The following is a 16,877-nucleotide window of genomic DNA, read 5'->3' on the forward strand; positions in this document are numbered from 1 at the left end:
TTGAGCCCAAGACTCAAGAACTTCAAGAGCTTCCTCAGAACATCAGTGATTCCACACAGCAAAATCTCCAGCATTTACAGGAACACAGAGTTGTTCAAACACAATTTAGGTCTGCCCAGATACAGCTTCAGAAATGTGTTCCCTCATTCCATCAAACTTCTTTAAGAACTTTAATTAATTACTTTCTGCCAAAGAGAACAGGAATTGATAAATATGCGTTCCAGTTTGCCCACCCTGAGAGCTGCCCAAGGCAGCAACACAGGGTGTGTCCTTTGACTTCAGCCTTGTGCATGTGCTGCTCAGAGAACACGAGATGGCTGAAATGCAGAAAAGACCTGAAAAGCATCACTTGTCCACCTGCAAATATCAGATATCTTTGCAACTGGATGGCAGAATACCATTTCTAAATTTGCCCTTCTTTAGACAGCATTTTAAATCCCTCAGCTGCATTGGTTTGCAGCCATACAAAAACCAACTATGCAGCCTGACTGCACAATCAATAGTGCCTGCTAAGATTTAGGGAGCTGCATTCAGCTACCACCTTTGCTTAGAAAAAATGCAGTATATCACACTGCACTGCAGCAAATTAGGCTATCTGACCTTTTGTTCTCAGCATTACAGCAGAGTACCTACTTCTGCAACAGCAGCATTGTTTAGAAGAACATCTATGGCTGAGCCTTTAATATATATTTTTTATGTCTAAAGTTATCTATATCTTGCTCTCATTACAACACAGTCATTTTAAATATACTATAATAAGAATTAAATGTGTTTGAAGTTATAAATAACTTTTTTAAAAAGAGTATAAAATATTATAGCAATGGTTTGTAGGGAAAACCTTTCAGGTAGCTGCCATAATAGTTTTTGCATTTGTGATTGCATATTGTTATATTGTGCTGATTTAATTAAAAAAATAATAAAAACCCAAAGAAAACTCCCTACATCACAGCATCTAAAGTCTGTCCTTTCCATACATATAACACAGAGAGATTTCACATCAAACCTTCATTTTCACATTCATGCCTTTTGATTGCTTATTTCCCAATATCAAGGGATCATTATCACAGATTTGATTCAGATTTAATACCACAAAGCTTACACCAGCCAAACTCACTCCCAGTGCAAGTAAGCAGGTGTAGTACACCCAACCATACACAGTGTGATTCCAGGGGATGGGCACCTCGTGGATGCCATGACCCTTAGGAAATCAGTCTCTGAGATAAGGGCATCCTGACTTACTTATTAACTCTGCTCCCTGAACTATTCTGAGTACTCGGATTCCTCCTTCTACTCTGTCATCTTGTAAACTCAGCAAAATAAGAAAGGGGATGTGCTCCCACTGACTACTAAAGAAATCAGAACACAATAAGATGCAACAAAAAGTCATAACCATGAGAAATCTGCACACTGTGGTAATGCCAGAGAAATCCAGACACTTCAGGCTCCTGTAGAAAAGATCTATGGCTACTGCAGCCAACCCATGGTATCAGTCACAAACTAAATGCTGCATTGCAGCCCTTACCTCATTACATGAATACATTCTGGCTCCTTGGTGAAGCTGTAGGCGTAGCCACTGGATGTTGTGCCAAAATCAATAGCCACAACAACAAGAAATAACTGTTCCACAGCATCGTCTGCATCAGAGTCCTTCTGTTAAACAGCAGAAGCAAAACAGACACCAAGTCACTGAGCAGAATCATTGTAACCTGTCACAAGTTTTGCTCTGCAAGACCTGCATATCTCTTCAGTGAAAATGAGGACTTCCCCAAATTTGCCCTTGTGACCAAAATTGATAACAGAAAGCTGCAAATTCCAATGGAATTGTGGAAATTCAATACATGACTCGACATATATGCTAGAGCCTTTTATACATAATTTTCTATTCAAAGCTTCCTTGACACTCATTTTTTGAATGCTTCTTATTAAATACTTCCTGTATTATTAATACAGTATTAAATAAATAAATAATAAGAGCATTTAATAATACTTCCTGTACTATTAAAACTTAAGGGTATGGGGCTGGTTTGGTTGTTTTTCTTAAACTGATCAACTGAAGAATTTGTCCATCAATGTGATGTATTTGGGACCTACTTGGTGGTTTTAGGAGTTAATTATATCATAAGCATGCAGTGTATGCTAAGAGTGCATTTCTTACCACAATGTGTGATGGAGACAGAGGAGTTATTCCAGGGTCTCCCAAGCTTTTGGCTGGTGATGAGTAAGCAGATGTGGAAACTGCATCTAAAAGGAAACAAACACCCATCAGTGTCAGCAGGCAGAATGAGTAAATGCAACAGTTATTTTGCATACTGCTAAACTGTTTTCCAGTTGTAAAGAATCTGTTAAAACACAAAGCAAATTCCACAGCTGCCATCTAAAACATGTTTTGCCTTTAAAACATGCTAAGACACAACTGCTGTTTTAGTTTTACAATGTCTGTCTGACCGTCATCACTATTACCATTCTTTTGTTACACTGTCATGTACAATCTTAAAAGTCTTCCTAAACAAATTCAAAAATCATGGCTGGTACAAGCAGCTTGATCAACACACACTGCCTAGGACTTAAATGTATGAATGCAGAAAATAAACACAAGCTGTGAGATCCAAAGAGACAGACCCATTTACAAGAAAAAGAGGAGCTGACAGCAACTGGAGAAAGTTGGAAGAGTAAACTGCAATTTGTCCATCCTGAGCCTTTATTCTGAAACTTTCCCAATACTGTCTCTGTTTTTATCCTTCACTACACTCTGCACTGGAACATCCTGCAGCTGTTAATACTACTGCAGGACAGAATCCAGCTGGGAAAAAGGAAAGCATTATTAACAAGTCATCAAAGAAATATTTCTACCCGGCATACAATACGAAAACTCCATTTAAAGGCACAGACCAAATATTGTAATGCACTAATTTTGTTTTTCATTCTTTCATTTACATTGCTGATGATAGAAAAGGAAATGGCTTAAAGCAATTAAGCCCTGATGGCTTAGATGGATTTTTATATAATCTGTACTCTTAAGAAGAATGCAATAGTTTATCAAAATAGAATGTAGAAAAGGTACCACACATCCTGCCCTTGCTCATAACCCTCTGCTCCAAAATTTAAGCCCTAAGTGCTTACTGATTTCTCTTCCACAGAATACAAGCTATAATTAGATGTAAAGCAGAATGATGTAATAGGCCTCTGGAAATTAATAATAATAATTAAATAATAAAGAGTACATTTCAACGTATTTTTATAATCTACTTGGATGCATCATACATTTATTCATGGCATGTAATTCCTAGACATGACTGACAATTTAGAGCATCACTCCAAGATGACACTGGAGCTCCTCTCCAAGACCTCAGAATTATTTAGGGAAGAATGGTAATCAAGTATGTGTTGTTTCTCAGGGAAGATTCAAAAACCCTGCAGTGGGCAAATAGGAGATAATTAGCCTGCAGGGAAAAAAAATCTTCCTCCAAATCTTAATTTTGCTCTTGAAACTTCATTTTCTTCTTGAAGTTATAACATGCATGTTCAGCCTGATTTTCAGAAGCATTTGCAGAAGCACAGTATTTGCATTTTCTACACAAGTTCTCCAGGAATATATTAAGTGACTCCTCTTGCAGTGAAGTACAAAAAGTCACAGGCCAAATGAGACAAGCACAGAATCTGTTCGGTTCATTAAGACATCTTTGGAACAGATGCTGTTAACAGCCTCCTTTGTGCCATTTTTACCTCTTAATTTTTGCACCAGCAACATGCTATTTATTTTAAAATTGAAAACCAGTATTTCAGCACATAAAAAAGAAATAAAATAACTAACAAAATATATCCCTTGCATCCTGCTGTAATTCCTGGCTGAACCTGAACCATATTTCCTGAGCAGACCAGGACATTGCAACACTAACTCAACATCTTGGGAAACCTGCAGTTTACCCACACTCAGGATGCTGGTGTGGAGCACTAAATGAAGACATCAAACCACGTGTTTTCAGCGTTCCACTGTGCCACTGATTGTTTTGGTTACCTGTTTCGGCACTCATGTTTCTGAGATGTGCTGGGGCAGGTCCAGAGGAGGCCACAGAGATGAGCAGAGGGCTGGAGCACCTCAGCTATGGAGACAGGCTGGGAGAGGAGGCTCCAGGGAGACCTCAGAGCACCTTCCAGTACCTAAAGGGGGCCTAGAAAAGAGTCAGAGAGGGACATTTTACAAGGGCATGTAATGACAGGACAAAGGGTAAGGGCTTTAAAATGAAAAAGGGCAGATTTCCATTAGACATCAGGATGAAATTCTTTACTGTGACAGTGGAGATGCACGGGCACAGGTTGTCCAGAGAAGCTGTGGCTGCCCCACTCCTGCAAGAGCTCAAACCCAGGCTGGACAGGGCTTGGAGCAACCTGGGACAGTGGAAAGTATCCCTTCCCATTGCAGGGGGCTGGAACAAGATGATCTTCAAGGTCCTTCCAACCCCCTGAATTATTCTGTGCTTCTAAGATGCATTTTCCAACCTGTCTTTAGCTATCAGCCTTGAAAAGTTATTTTTATCTCTGTGTGCAACTCAGAAAATTCTGTGTGACAGGATACACATTTTTATATCTTAGAGAGCAGTGAATAAATATCCAGAGCAATAAGGACATCCATCCAATGAAACCACTAAATTTGGTGGTGTCCTACCAAGAACTGATTCAAGCTAATTAATAAAAAAGACCCTTACAAACCCATGCACTTCCTGCACTGCTTTCATGTCTCCTCATGCAAAAAATAAAATAATTCTACAATGCATCCTGGATATAATGCTAAAACTTCTCAACAGGTAGTGAAATGACTGTTAAAAGCAAATGAAATTAGGATATTTGTAACATTATACTATCTACTCCATCTCAACTGCAAGGTGTTAAAATACATTTGTCTATGTGGGAGCTTTTGTATTTTGTTGAGTTAGTGTTTCCATGGTGAAAAAAATGTGCATGTTTAACAATTTTTACAGCTGTGTTCTGGAGAGCAGTAAATGCATGGATATTCCAGGATATTTAAAAATCCCTTATCTCTAAAGCACTGTGATTGGTTGATCTGATAGAAACAAAAGCATCTGTTCCAAGCCAGAGAATGGGAAAAAGGTTGTAAGGAACCTGATTTGCAATCACAAAACTGAAAAATTATGCCTAGACTGTCCTGGATAAGATCAGGGTATTTGGCACAGTTCTTAAAAGCAGAATGACTTAGAATGACTTGTTATGACTTCTGCAACCAAAAACCATAATAAAGTAATGTTCTACATAGCTCAAGTTCCAGCTCTATCTCCATGTTTACTAACGATCTTTATCTCTGTCAAACTACATGCTATGACTAAAATACAGCTAAATAGTATGCACTAAATAAACACTTAAATTCTTGCCAATTTACACACCAAATTAAACTGAGGAACCTGATTTAGAATCCAAATTAAGTAAGTCCTCAAACAAACCAATATTTAAAATATTCTTATTCTAAATATGATGCAAACTTCTTGAATAAAAATTCTTACATTTATTTCTGATATGAATATTAACCTTGGAATATGGTTTGGCTAATTTCAATAAATGTGTACAGACTAAATTTGAACATATTAAGATTTCTGACTTTAGTCCTAGCCTAAGCAATTGTTAAAGAACACTTTGTACATTTTTAAAGTGATCAGAAGTTGAAGGGAAAACAAATAAGGCTCCCATTTTCAGGCAGATTCCCAAACCATTACAGAATTGGTAAAATTGAGATCGCAAGATATTGTATTTATAATGAAATCATGTCCATTATCACATTAGCTCCAATTGCTGGTTTAGCAGACTTAATTTAAATTAATCCTTCTTTTCATCTAAACAGATGCAAGAGTTTATTTTCTGTGGTTTCCTGCAATGCCTAATCTGTTTAGCTCTTTCTGTTTTTCAGTAAATGATCAGCAACATTGTAGATTTTGACAAGATGCAATGAAGGATTAACCTTTAAGTGTCAAAGAATGCAGACTAAAAGCAAAGTCCAGAACATTTAGAAAAACTTTGCTGATGCAGTGTGAATATTTCACTGATTGTGTGTTCAGCTGAATCTGATTTTCTGACAGATCTGGAGAGCAGGACCAAACTCATTATTTAATTAGGAAGATCAGTTAATGGCAGCTGGAAGGTCATCAGTCTGTTCTGAGTATTTGAGAGCCCCTGCTACACATTCCCATTCAGGACTGGACAAATGAACTTTAGGAAACTACTAAAAAAACCGAACATGGACCAATACAGTCCCAAATAATCAGTTTCAAGCCAGCAGGTTAAAGAAGGGTGACTGCTGTACCTCCCAGTCACAGGCCACTATGGTGGTACTCAACCCAAAAAGAATTCAGCAGTCACACAAAATCTTCTATTTTCTAATCAGTATTTCATCTGCATATAATTCAGCTACATAAGACATCAGTAAAATTTTCTGCTTCACATATTATGGAACTTGTTCATTTCCCCAGTGAAGCAGATGCCAGAGCAGAGGATTCTGTCTAACAGAAGGTTCCCTGCAACCCAGGTGCTGTAAACAGTGGATTAGCTAAAATGGGCTTTGTCACCAGGTAGAATTTCGCAGGACAAGTAAATCAGGAACCTGGGAATCAGGGTGTGGGGCTTTGCAGCATAATGCCCAGAAATGCTGACACATGAGGGAAGGGGGGACATTTCTGAATGTGCCTTGTGTCACCAATTCTGTGTATGGAAAAGAAACAACTTTTTAAAAAAGAAGAAATAAGGACTCAAGCCCCTGGTCTACCATCAGAAACCATTTCAGGCACATTCTGCACTACCTTAGAGTGATGACTACAAAAGCAAAGGCTTCACCAGAGGAGTTGCACTTCCCAAACCTTCTCAGACCTCACTCCCAGGTGACTGGATCCCTCTCCTACAGCTGTTTCACAAACCAAAGAACAAGCAAAGGAGCATCACTATGATATCACCTCTGTAAGAACATGCCTAAACACCAGTGTGTGTTATAACCCAATCAACACAAGTAAATTTATATTTCTATCCTGACAGAGTGACCATAAACCCAACAGGAACTCTTCCCACAGGATCATTCCCCATTTCAGATCACAGTTCCAGCATTTTAATGAGTGTTTTCACAACAAAGACACCAGTGGGTCCCAGCACAGCCTTTTCCAGGCTCTCCCAAACTCCCAGCTGAGAGTGGCTGCAGGACACCACCCTGGCTCAAAAGCAAAGCTGCAATAACTCTTTTTGATTTGTGTAATGGACATCCACTGCTCCAAATCCCAAATCATCCCAGTGCTCAGCCATTTGTAGGCTGCTGAACCAGGTGCACAGGGGAAGTTGGGATGCATTAGACCGACTAAAAATGTCACTACTGCAGCTGATCTTTGTGGCTCCAATAAATCCATGTTAACTGAACTCACCATGAACACACCAAACATGTCACAAATCAAACACTTGCACGTATCTCATGGCCATTTCTCTGGAATTTCCAGCCATCCAGCACGTCATAAAGGTCACATTTATATGTGCTATTTGTATACACACTGCTCTGCTCTCAGTCAGGTTGCTGGTCATACCAAAATCTTAGCCAAATTCTTTCTTTCCCATTCAGGCACTATATCTGGATTTAAAATTTAGGAAAAAAAGGGAAAAATAAGAATGTACTGAACCAAACATTGGTATAGAGTACCCCACAGGCAACAAAACAATGGAATAAACCCATTATTTTTCATTTAAAAGATTATAACCTTTTGAGCATCAAAATAATTTTGATCCAAGCAGACCTTCCTAATGATGTTTGCACAAGAAAAGAAAGGTTTACTATATTGCTATTAGCTGGTAACTACTTCACTGATGAAGAAAACCTTATTCAGCTTCTCCTATTGCTGAGATTTTCCTCTGCATTAAGCACAAAATGTCAGAGCTCCCAAATATAATGTGACAACCTAGAGCATTTTACCGTCAATACAAAGATGGCCTTTTAAAACAATTACAGAACAATAAAAAAAGAGATGGAGAGAAGGAAATAAAATCTTAAAATATTCTTATGCATAATAAAAAACCCCCACATTTCATATCCGAAGTAAGAACCTTCTGTTCCTACTGAAAGCAATGGCACCACTGTTATGACCATCAATGGAATTACAGTTCTTTGTTTTAAAATGCCAGTAGGCTTCCAGCTGGTTTGCTGAAGACTGCAATACACTTCTCTTCCATGAATACAGCCACAGCTAATCTCTGATACAAATCCAAGTTTCCTGATACCATTTCATAATATCTAGTCGCCCAAAGAACTGGAATTCGTTGCACTGATACCAATTAGAGAAAAAGGATTTCCTACGTAAAAAGAAAAATCTCCCAATACTTTGCATTGAATTCTATAAATAAGACATGCTTGTCATTACAACTATGACCTTTTCCATTTACTGCTTTTATATTGTCTCCCATCACGCTTCTGCTTTGACTAGAAGAATTGCATTTTTACTACACTATGAATGCTTTCTAAGGTAATTTTAAGATTTTACCATTATTGTTAAGAGTGTCAAAAACAACTCGTTTCATCCCATCACACTCTGTGGACAATACTCATTTTCCTGAGCCTCAGCAGCAAAGGGAGAGCAAAAGACACCACCGGCTCTCTGTGAACTTAATTTGAGACGAAAGAAACACGCAAGAACTCGCAATAACCTTCTGAAAATGCCACAAGGGTTATGTTCACTCCTCCATTTGACAGGACATTGGCTAAACTACTTTACCTACAACTGATCTGACCTCCCTAATGCTTGGTAAGATGGACTAAAGCTGAGCAAACACACTCACTGGGTCTGTAATGCCCCAGCAAATCCTCACCAACAGCTAAGGCTGCCCCTAAGCTGCCTTCAACTCAAACCCTTTCACCATCTACACCATAAGGTCTCAAATCCAGCTCCACCCTGAATGACCTGAGAGTTTTCCAGCTTCTGTGATCAGCCAGCTCCTTTTCCCCTCCCATTTCCTTCCCCAGCCTCTGATGGGATTCCAATGTGCTCAAAACCTGCTCATGCCCCAGAGCCTGGGGTTAGGGGAACTCACCAGCCCTGCAGTGATGCCTCTCTTCCCACATCCCAGCTCTTCCCCAGCCATGCCCTACTGCCAGGAGAGACAACTCTGATCCTGGTTTACCTGCAGCAAAGGCAGCCTACATGTTGTGATAAAGGTGGGTTAACAGATTTGGCAGCTCAGAGTGGTAAAAGACCATTCTCCATGATCTCCCTAAATATTCCCCCGACACAGCTGTATAAGAGACACCTTCAGTGCACACTAACTACACTTCTCTTCCTTCAACAAGCTCTTCTTTGAACTTGCTTCCTTCACACTTCCTTGCACCGTTTGCCTCTGAGCAAACGTCTCCCTGTATCTCTCACCTCCTCCCTCGCTGCTTCCAGGAACACGTAAGGAACTGAAAACAAACCACAAGATGTACAGAACTTAGGTGAAAAGATACCTTCCTGGAAAAGGCTTCTTGCTGCTTCTCCTTCATCATCATGTCTGTCCTCATCTACCTCCTCTACTTGCTTCACTGCAAGGTTGTCAGCACTGGCACTACTAAGATTATGCTCTAATTCCCAGGACCATACTCATAAAACAGATCATTTGTGATGTTAATCACTCTGAGAGAAACAGCATTTCCCAGCTCAACTGGAATGGTTCACTGATTTTTCTTTTTATAAAACAACATCATAATATTACAGTTATAAACCTGTTTTACTTCAAGTTTCTATTTAAGAACCATGTCAAGATGCAATTGCACCCTGAAAAGAATGCACTCCTACCTTTCTCAATCAAGATATTCAAAGAATCAGCGTTCAGCTTTTCAGGCTGTGCATCCAGCACACAGGAATAAGAACATTTTGGAGGGCATTTGTTCACTTAGAAGGCAAAAAGGTTATTTAGTTTTCAAGCATTCCTAGATTCAAACAGTATCTCGCAACACATCAAGCTGGATGAATGTAGTGACACCTTTTTCTTAAAACATGAATGGGAAAAAAATTTGAATATGTTTGTCTTCATTTTGACAATCTTCTGGAAGGCTTAACATGATTCACACATTTACAGAGTCTTGACAAGAGAAAACCAACCAGTCTCATCAATTCACAGTAGGAAAAAAAAAGCATAAGCAGGGGACAGGGTAGAAAGAAAAGCTAAACTAGAATAGCCATTACTTATAGTGGTCAGCAAAGTAATGCTGTATATAAATCCCTTCATATTCTTCAAGGATATTAAACCAAATTGTGTTCAAAGATGGAAAAATAAAATAGTAACTGTGACAAAATGTCAAATATAGGTATCACATTTGAAAAGTCATTACCAAAATCATCTATGAAAACATAGTCTATGGCTATTGGTTTAGCTTCTGAGAAATATTTCATTATTACATGAAAAAACAGATTTTCTTTCTTTTTATTTGATGGTCTTGAAAACACATAGTCACCAGGCTTAAAGCTTAAAGAAAAAATATTTTATGATAAAATAAGAAATTACCTGATTAGTATTTGTAGAGTAGATCACAAAATCATGCAGTCACCAACCAAAATCCACTTCCAGAGGTTTTTATACTAACACCAATCAGGGTTACACTCTAGTGCCATGACAGTGCATACACAGAGACCACAGTGAGCAGCCAGAAAACCAACTGCAAATTTACACTGTCACGGTGACGAGCCCCTGGCACAACCTTCAAAGGAGTTCCTGTGGCTAAAATCGTAACAGGAGCTGAGTAAGCAAGAGAGCTCCTACAAAAGGTTGATTTTTGAATGCAGCACTCCCATAGTGCCAATACTGAAAGCTTTTGGAAGTGGCATGCCCTGCCGTTCTGATTACTGCGAGTGCTCTACTCAGGTATCCATGGAAACTTGAGAAATAGATGTTAAATTTGTTGGATCTCTTTGGCATCAGGGAATGAGACTAGTTGCCAGTCAGCCCAGTCCAACCACAGGTATTCTGATCTTTAATCATTGAGATGGCATCAGGGGTCCTCAAATGATTATGAAACCCACCAAATGGTCCCGTTTCCCAAACAACGACAAAAGGAGGGGGCAAGGATGCACTGAAAACTGGTATTTTAATGGTATTATTTTCTCTTGAGAGAGAAAAATATCCCAATCCCTGTAATGAGGAAAGAGACACCCAAATATTCACTCTTCCAAGCTCACAGGGAACAGGAAATAAAAGATACAAAGGCACAGAACCTCACAGGGACAGGTGGACATAGAGCACACAGGACTGTAAAAACCCTTTGAGAGAAACTGCTTCAACCCTAGAGATTGGTCCTGAATAGTACTGAGAACTAGGGATGTATCCAGAAATGGACAAATGGAAGTTGTGCTCCCAGATCATTCCCTCTGGGAGAAGGAAGTAGCAAAGGGAGAATCAGCAGAGAATTTGTCTCTGCTTCCTTCCCCAAGGAAACTAGTGCAGGCTGGGCAGGCTCCTGCAATAGAACTGATTTTCTTCAGAGAGAGAATGTGGATTAACTCCCTCACATGACATGGAATTGCTATCATTGAACTGCATTCACATCCACACTTTTCTGGACTCCAACTGGTACTGATTACTAGGAATCTCTCTCAATATTCCTCAGAAACTGCATCTGCAGAGCACAGCCTGAGAGTGTTGAGCTAAAAGCTAAAAGCAAAATCCTCTCCAGGCCTCCCATTCTTGCAAATTTAGGTACCCTTGGAACTGGTCCATGTGCTCAGAGTCCAAATCTGTAAGAACAGAGCTCCTGATCTGGGCCAGGGAGCACCCAGTGACTCCCAGGGGAGGAGAGCAGTGAGCCAGGGCAGGGGAGCACCAACACCGCTCACAAAGCCACTCTGCTGCCCTTGACACACCCTCCTGCAGCCCTGGGTGAAGAACAAAGGCATTCTAGGCTTTCTGGCCACCATATTCTGAGTTAGTTTATTTATTTGCTTACTTCTTAGAAATGACTGCATTTTCCGGTTCATTTACATGAAAATGTTTCTCAAATCCCTCTGGGACAGCCTTTGAAGGAATTTCCTGTTTTAATACTGATTACTGACACAGATCACCACTGCCATACTAATTTTAAAACACTGCAAAGTCGCTGTTTTAATAGCAGTTCTAGAAAAATTTTAAACTTGCATTTGTTTTTTTTAAATGCATATCACTATGCTTCTTAACAGCACAGCACACAGGCCAGAGCTGACACATTTTGAACAATGAGAGCTATGGAATGTTGTTCCAATATCAAAAATGTGCCTGGTCACTGAGGAAAGGCAGATGGGGCAATGACCCAGGAGCCAGGACACTTGTCACAGCGAGGGAGAGGAAGCCTGCAGATCTGTCACAGGCACTTCAGATCACCAAGGCTGAGCCTTGGCAGCAGCATTCCCTCAGTGCAACACCAACATCTGTGACCTTACAGCACCAAACAGCTGCACACTCTGCAGTGGAACATCTGGGAAGCAAATGTACCATTTACAGCCACGGCCCGTGGACTTCAGAGCTCATCCCTGAAACAGACTCCAAGTCCTCCTGGCATCTCTCTCAGCACTGCAGAAACACCAACCTGATGCAGCCTGGAGCTTCACCCATCCTTCTATTCAACCAGCCAGGCTGTTTAATAGAAACGTGACAAGTGCCACACAAAAAAAAGCTGAGTAATTAATATAAGAAGTCATCTATGGATGGACAAAGATTTCACTAAAGCTGCATAAAGAAAATATCAACAGCTAGTTCACTTATGGAAAATTAAAAAAAGGAACAGATGCAAACTCCCCAAAAAGGTCATGCTGCTTCAAACCAAATTAAGGTCATGACTGTTCTCATTCTCCTAATTGAAAGTAGCATTGTTTGCAGGCATTGTTTTTATTCCTTCCACATTTTCTGGGAGCCAGCACAGCTCTTTTAAATATCCCAGGAAAGCCAATCTACTTCTTCACAATACCTACAGACTAAAACAGCCACAGGGAGAAGTTTCTATATCATAACTGGTATGCTCTTTGAAGTCAAATACTTGTGAAATCCCATCTGACACATCATCATAAGGCAGAACCAATTCAGGTACAGAAAACTGACACAATGGGATCTTTTAATATTATTGTTTTAAAGTTAAAAGTATATTCTTAAGATTTTTTTTTTAAGAAAGGGGTGGTTGCTTTGTGCATTTATAGAGAGAACAGGTGAACTCATAGTAGAGGGGAGCAAAAAGGAATTAATCCCCTGGGAACAGCTTAGAAGAATAAGTAACTGGAAATTTTACAATATTTGACCAGATGTGTAACTTGAAAAGGAAAAAAGAAAAGAAATCCAGACTTAATTGCAACAGCAGATATGATGTCCAGAAGGGGCCTAAAAAATTTCAACAGCATTGCCATGAAAGTGGGAGAAGTTTGCCATGGCAGGTCACATCAACTCAGCCAACAAAAGAAGCATTTGGCAGAAAAAAAGCACAAGATGAGACACCAGTCAAGTCCCATACAACCCCAACCACCAGTGACACAGTTAAAAAGCAAAACATATCCTAAACCCTGACATGTTCATGAAGGGATCAGGTCTTCTATAGCTGAGGCAGGATTCTGGTCTTGCTGCACAGAACTGGCCTCCCAGAGGCTGCTCTAACTTGAGCTGACATCCAAGGCTGCAGCATCCTCTTCCAGCTCCTGCTGACAGCTGCATTTGACAGAAACCCTGGTCACTCCCTGTGGACCAGGATAAAGCCCCTTTACCCAGAAATGCATGAGCTGAAAATGCCTCTGCACAGAACAGACCTCTTGGGGCCTCTCCACAGCTGACTGAAGCTTTGGGGAGACTTTGCAGGTACAGAGCAGAGCTGATCTGTCAAACACCAACTGCTGTCCCCATGGGAGTGAACTGAACATTCAGACTGAAAGCTTACAGGGTGCCTGTCATGAAGGAAAACTTGTCAGCTCAACCAGCATTACCCAATTAGAAGCCAAAGGCTTGAAAAATGCCAAAAATCAATATAATTAGAAGCCTTACATGCAGTAGCTCCTGGGTATGAACAACTTCACTAACCAAGCTGCAGATACCGCAGTGCTGTGCTAAGTGGAGCTATAAAGATGATGGGCAGGCTCTGCATACAGCATTCAGCTATTTTACATACAGACATTTCTTTTACACATTGTACTGTGCTGCAAGAAGTCACTGCAGCTTCAATACTGTCAATATAACAAGCACTAAATCACACTTTATCCCTCAAGCCCTTTTTTCCCCTGACAGCCTCCACATTCCAGCGCATGGAAAGAACATAAAGATTTCTGGCATCACAAATCATTGCTTTACTACCTGGTCTCCTTCTTCTAACCAAATCCCTCCTGCAGAGATTCTCTCTATGTCACAAGTTACTTCATTTCAGTATTGCACTGCACCAACCTTGCAACCTGGCAGAACACAAAACATGATACTTTGTCATCTGAAAGACAAATGTATCTGTCACTCTATTCTTCGCTTTGTCAGCTGCACGCTAGAAAATTGTTACAGGTTACTTCAAAGCAAACAGACATTAGAGACTTCATTTAGGAAGCACTGAGAGAACATTTAGATGTGGGGAGGGGGAAGAACCCAGCAGAGCATCTTGAAGATTCAACTAGTTCCTAAGCAGTGTTTTCTGGTTTAGTTTGGGGTTCCTCAGTAGACACTTTATGACTCTTTTTTTCCATTTACACTGAAATTAAGCTATGTCATTCACGATGTTCCCCAAATGCTACTATAATCAAACTTAAACTTTTAAGTTTCCTCATACATTTCTGCCAGCACCGTTGGCTCAGCACTGCAGTTTCCTCAAGCCTTGCAGCATACAGTGAGTAAGAAGGCATGGATGAAATCAGGCTGAGTCTGCATTTCCCTTAGGGTTATTCACCCATATCATTTGTATCCTAGGAACCCTCTTCCCGCCCCCAGCTCCGTTCCCACACAAGGAGAGACCACCCCGTCCTGCAAAGGCTGCGTCGTTTCTATCGGGCAGTGCAACCCCAAACGGATCAAACCCACAGCATCCTTGTTTCAGGCAAAACAAGATTCAGCCCAGCTCGAGTCGAGTCTGCAGAATCGGAGACATGCGGCCCCCTTAACGTGGCCAAACAGCACCGGTGGGGGTTCCCCCAGCCCTACACCTCGCTGGGAGCTGCTGCTGCCAGGATGCTCAGGCGCTCAGCCAGACAGCGCCGTCTCTCCCACCCGGCTGCCAGGTCTTTCTTTTCCAGCGCATCAGGCTTCTCGCTATACAGGAGTGCTGCCTCTATGTGAGCAGCAGCCCCCGAGCCCTCCTCCCTGGGAAAGGGAGAGACCCCGACCCGACCCGCTTGAGGACGGAGCCACAAAGGCCCGTCCGGCGGGGCTGCAGCGCCCCGGGGCCGGGCAGGGCGGCCGCCCCGCCTGGTCCCGCCCGGCCGTGCCGCCGCATTGTTCGGTCACCTGGGTCCGCCCGCGGTGCGGCTGCGGCTCCGCGGCCCCGCACGTGGAGCGGCGGCGGCGCTGCCCGGCGGGCGGGAGCTCCGCTCCGAGCCGCGGCCGGCCCTGCCCGCGGGGCCGCGGCCGGGACATTGTCCGCCGCCTGCCGCCTCCCCCCGCTCCGCACGGGGCTCCAGCCCGCTCTCCCCCACCAGCGCTCCCGCATTGCGGCGGGGCCCGCTCACCTGCGGCGCCGCTCCGCGCCTCCGGCATGGCCCGGTCCGCTCCCGCCGCGCCGGGCCGGCGGCGGAGCTGCGCTGCCCGCCCGGGGGAGGCTCCGCCGCTCGCTGCAGTCCCCGCCCCGCCCCGCCGCGCCTTCCTGCGGCCGGTGCGGAGCCGGGGGAGCGCTGCCGCCCGGCCGCCGCCGACGGGCCGCCCCTCCCCGCCCGCCCGCAGCCGCACAAGGACGGCACCGACCGGGGCGCCGCCCGCCAGGCCCGGCACGGCCCCCGATGCGGATTTCACGGGCGCTGAAGCGGAAAGCGCTCCGCGGTGACAGGCGTAGGAAGAGACCCCCGTCTGTGGCCGGAGGTGACAGCCCGGCTCAGCCCCGTGCGCCAGGAAAGGGTGATGGGTCCCGCAGAGTCGGAGCGTGAGAAGGGGCGAGGGTTACCCCGCTGCTCCCCGGTTATCGGGGGCGTGAGCTCCGGCTAACCCGGACAGGCAGAAATCACGGACGGGTCCCCTGATTGCACCCTGTATCACAGGGTGGCTTGTACGACATGGGATTCTTTATACTTGTCTCCGGAGTGAACTCTCCCACATGGTTCTGCAGTGCTGTCGGGCCAAGGACTTCTTGTTTCCAGTGATTTTTAGCTACTTGTCTCCAGGACCTGGGAGAGAGACATCCCTACTGTCACTTGATCCATGGTGAAGTTTAAGAGTTTACCAAACTAAGTAAGAAGCCATTACAAACACAAAAGCATAAAAATAAGGCTCCCATGAATAATCCTGAAGCCAGAAAAGGTTTTTCCTCTTGTCCACCCGTGCTTTTTGGCGTAATTGTCCTTTGCTTTCCAGCTTCAGCAGCCGTTCATCTTTTGAAAGCAGTGCTGCTGTTTCTTGTGAAGTAAGTCAGGGCATTCACTGCAAGCAGAGCCTCAGTTCCTTGCTGACTCCTGGGCTCTGAAGGTCACTGATACTCAGGACAGTGTAAAATCCACCCAAAGTTCTCCCAAGACCCCTCACCAAAGCTGTTGCTCACACAAGGTGGGATCCCTGTGAAACCCCCGAGGACCAGGGAATTTTGAAGCAAAGCCCCGGCATTGCAGGTGCTTACTCAGCACCTCCCTCTATTTGTTGTTCCCTGGTTTCTTGTTCTCATGGCATTTCCTCTGTTCCCTGTGAGCTTTATTGCCTCTGAGGACTGAAGGTGTTGTACAAAAATTAAAGCAGTAAGCATCTTCACATCTGCGCAC

At 42.9% G+C, this 16,877-nt stretch overlaps 1 protein-coding gene across 3 annotated transcripts in view; it reads right to left on the bottom strand.

Annotated features, from left to right (window-relative positions):
- HSPA12A (heat shock protein family A (Hsp70) member 12A) overlaps window positions 1-15,843 on the bottom strand; it is a 51,020-nt gene extending 35,177 nt beyond the window's left edge. Inside the window, exons 1-5 of one of the 3 annotated variants that reach the window (XM_072931295.1) lie at window positions 15,645-15,843; window positions 6,801-6,901; window positions 4,016-4,169; window positions 2,156-2,241; window positions 1,523-1,650 (exon numbers count right to left, since the gene is read on the bottom strand). In XM_072931295.1, the coding sequence (XP_072787396.1) occupies window positions 1,523-1,650; window positions 2,156-2,241; window positions 4,016-4,031 (230 nt within the window). In that variant the 5' untranslated portion in view covers window positions 4,032-4,169; window positions 6,801-6,901; window positions 15,645-15,843. Of the gene's footprint in view, window positions 1-1,522; window positions 1,651-2,155; window positions 2,242-4,015; window positions 4,170-6,800; window positions 6,902-10,506; window positions 10,919-15,644 lie in introns of those variants that run through there. The other 2 variants (XM_030276515.4, XM_072931296.1) reach the window with 2 other exon arrangements.
- Window positions 15,844-16,877: the final 1,034 nt, after the last annotated feature.

The sequence above is a fragment of the Taeniopygia guttata genome, chromosome 6 (genome assembly GCF_048771995.1).
Source record: "Taeniopygia guttata chromosome 6, bTaeGut7.mat, whole genome shotgun sequence".
Lineage (NCBI taxonomy): Eukaryota > Metazoa > Chordata > Aves > Passeriformes > Estrildidae > Taeniopygia > Taeniopygia guttata.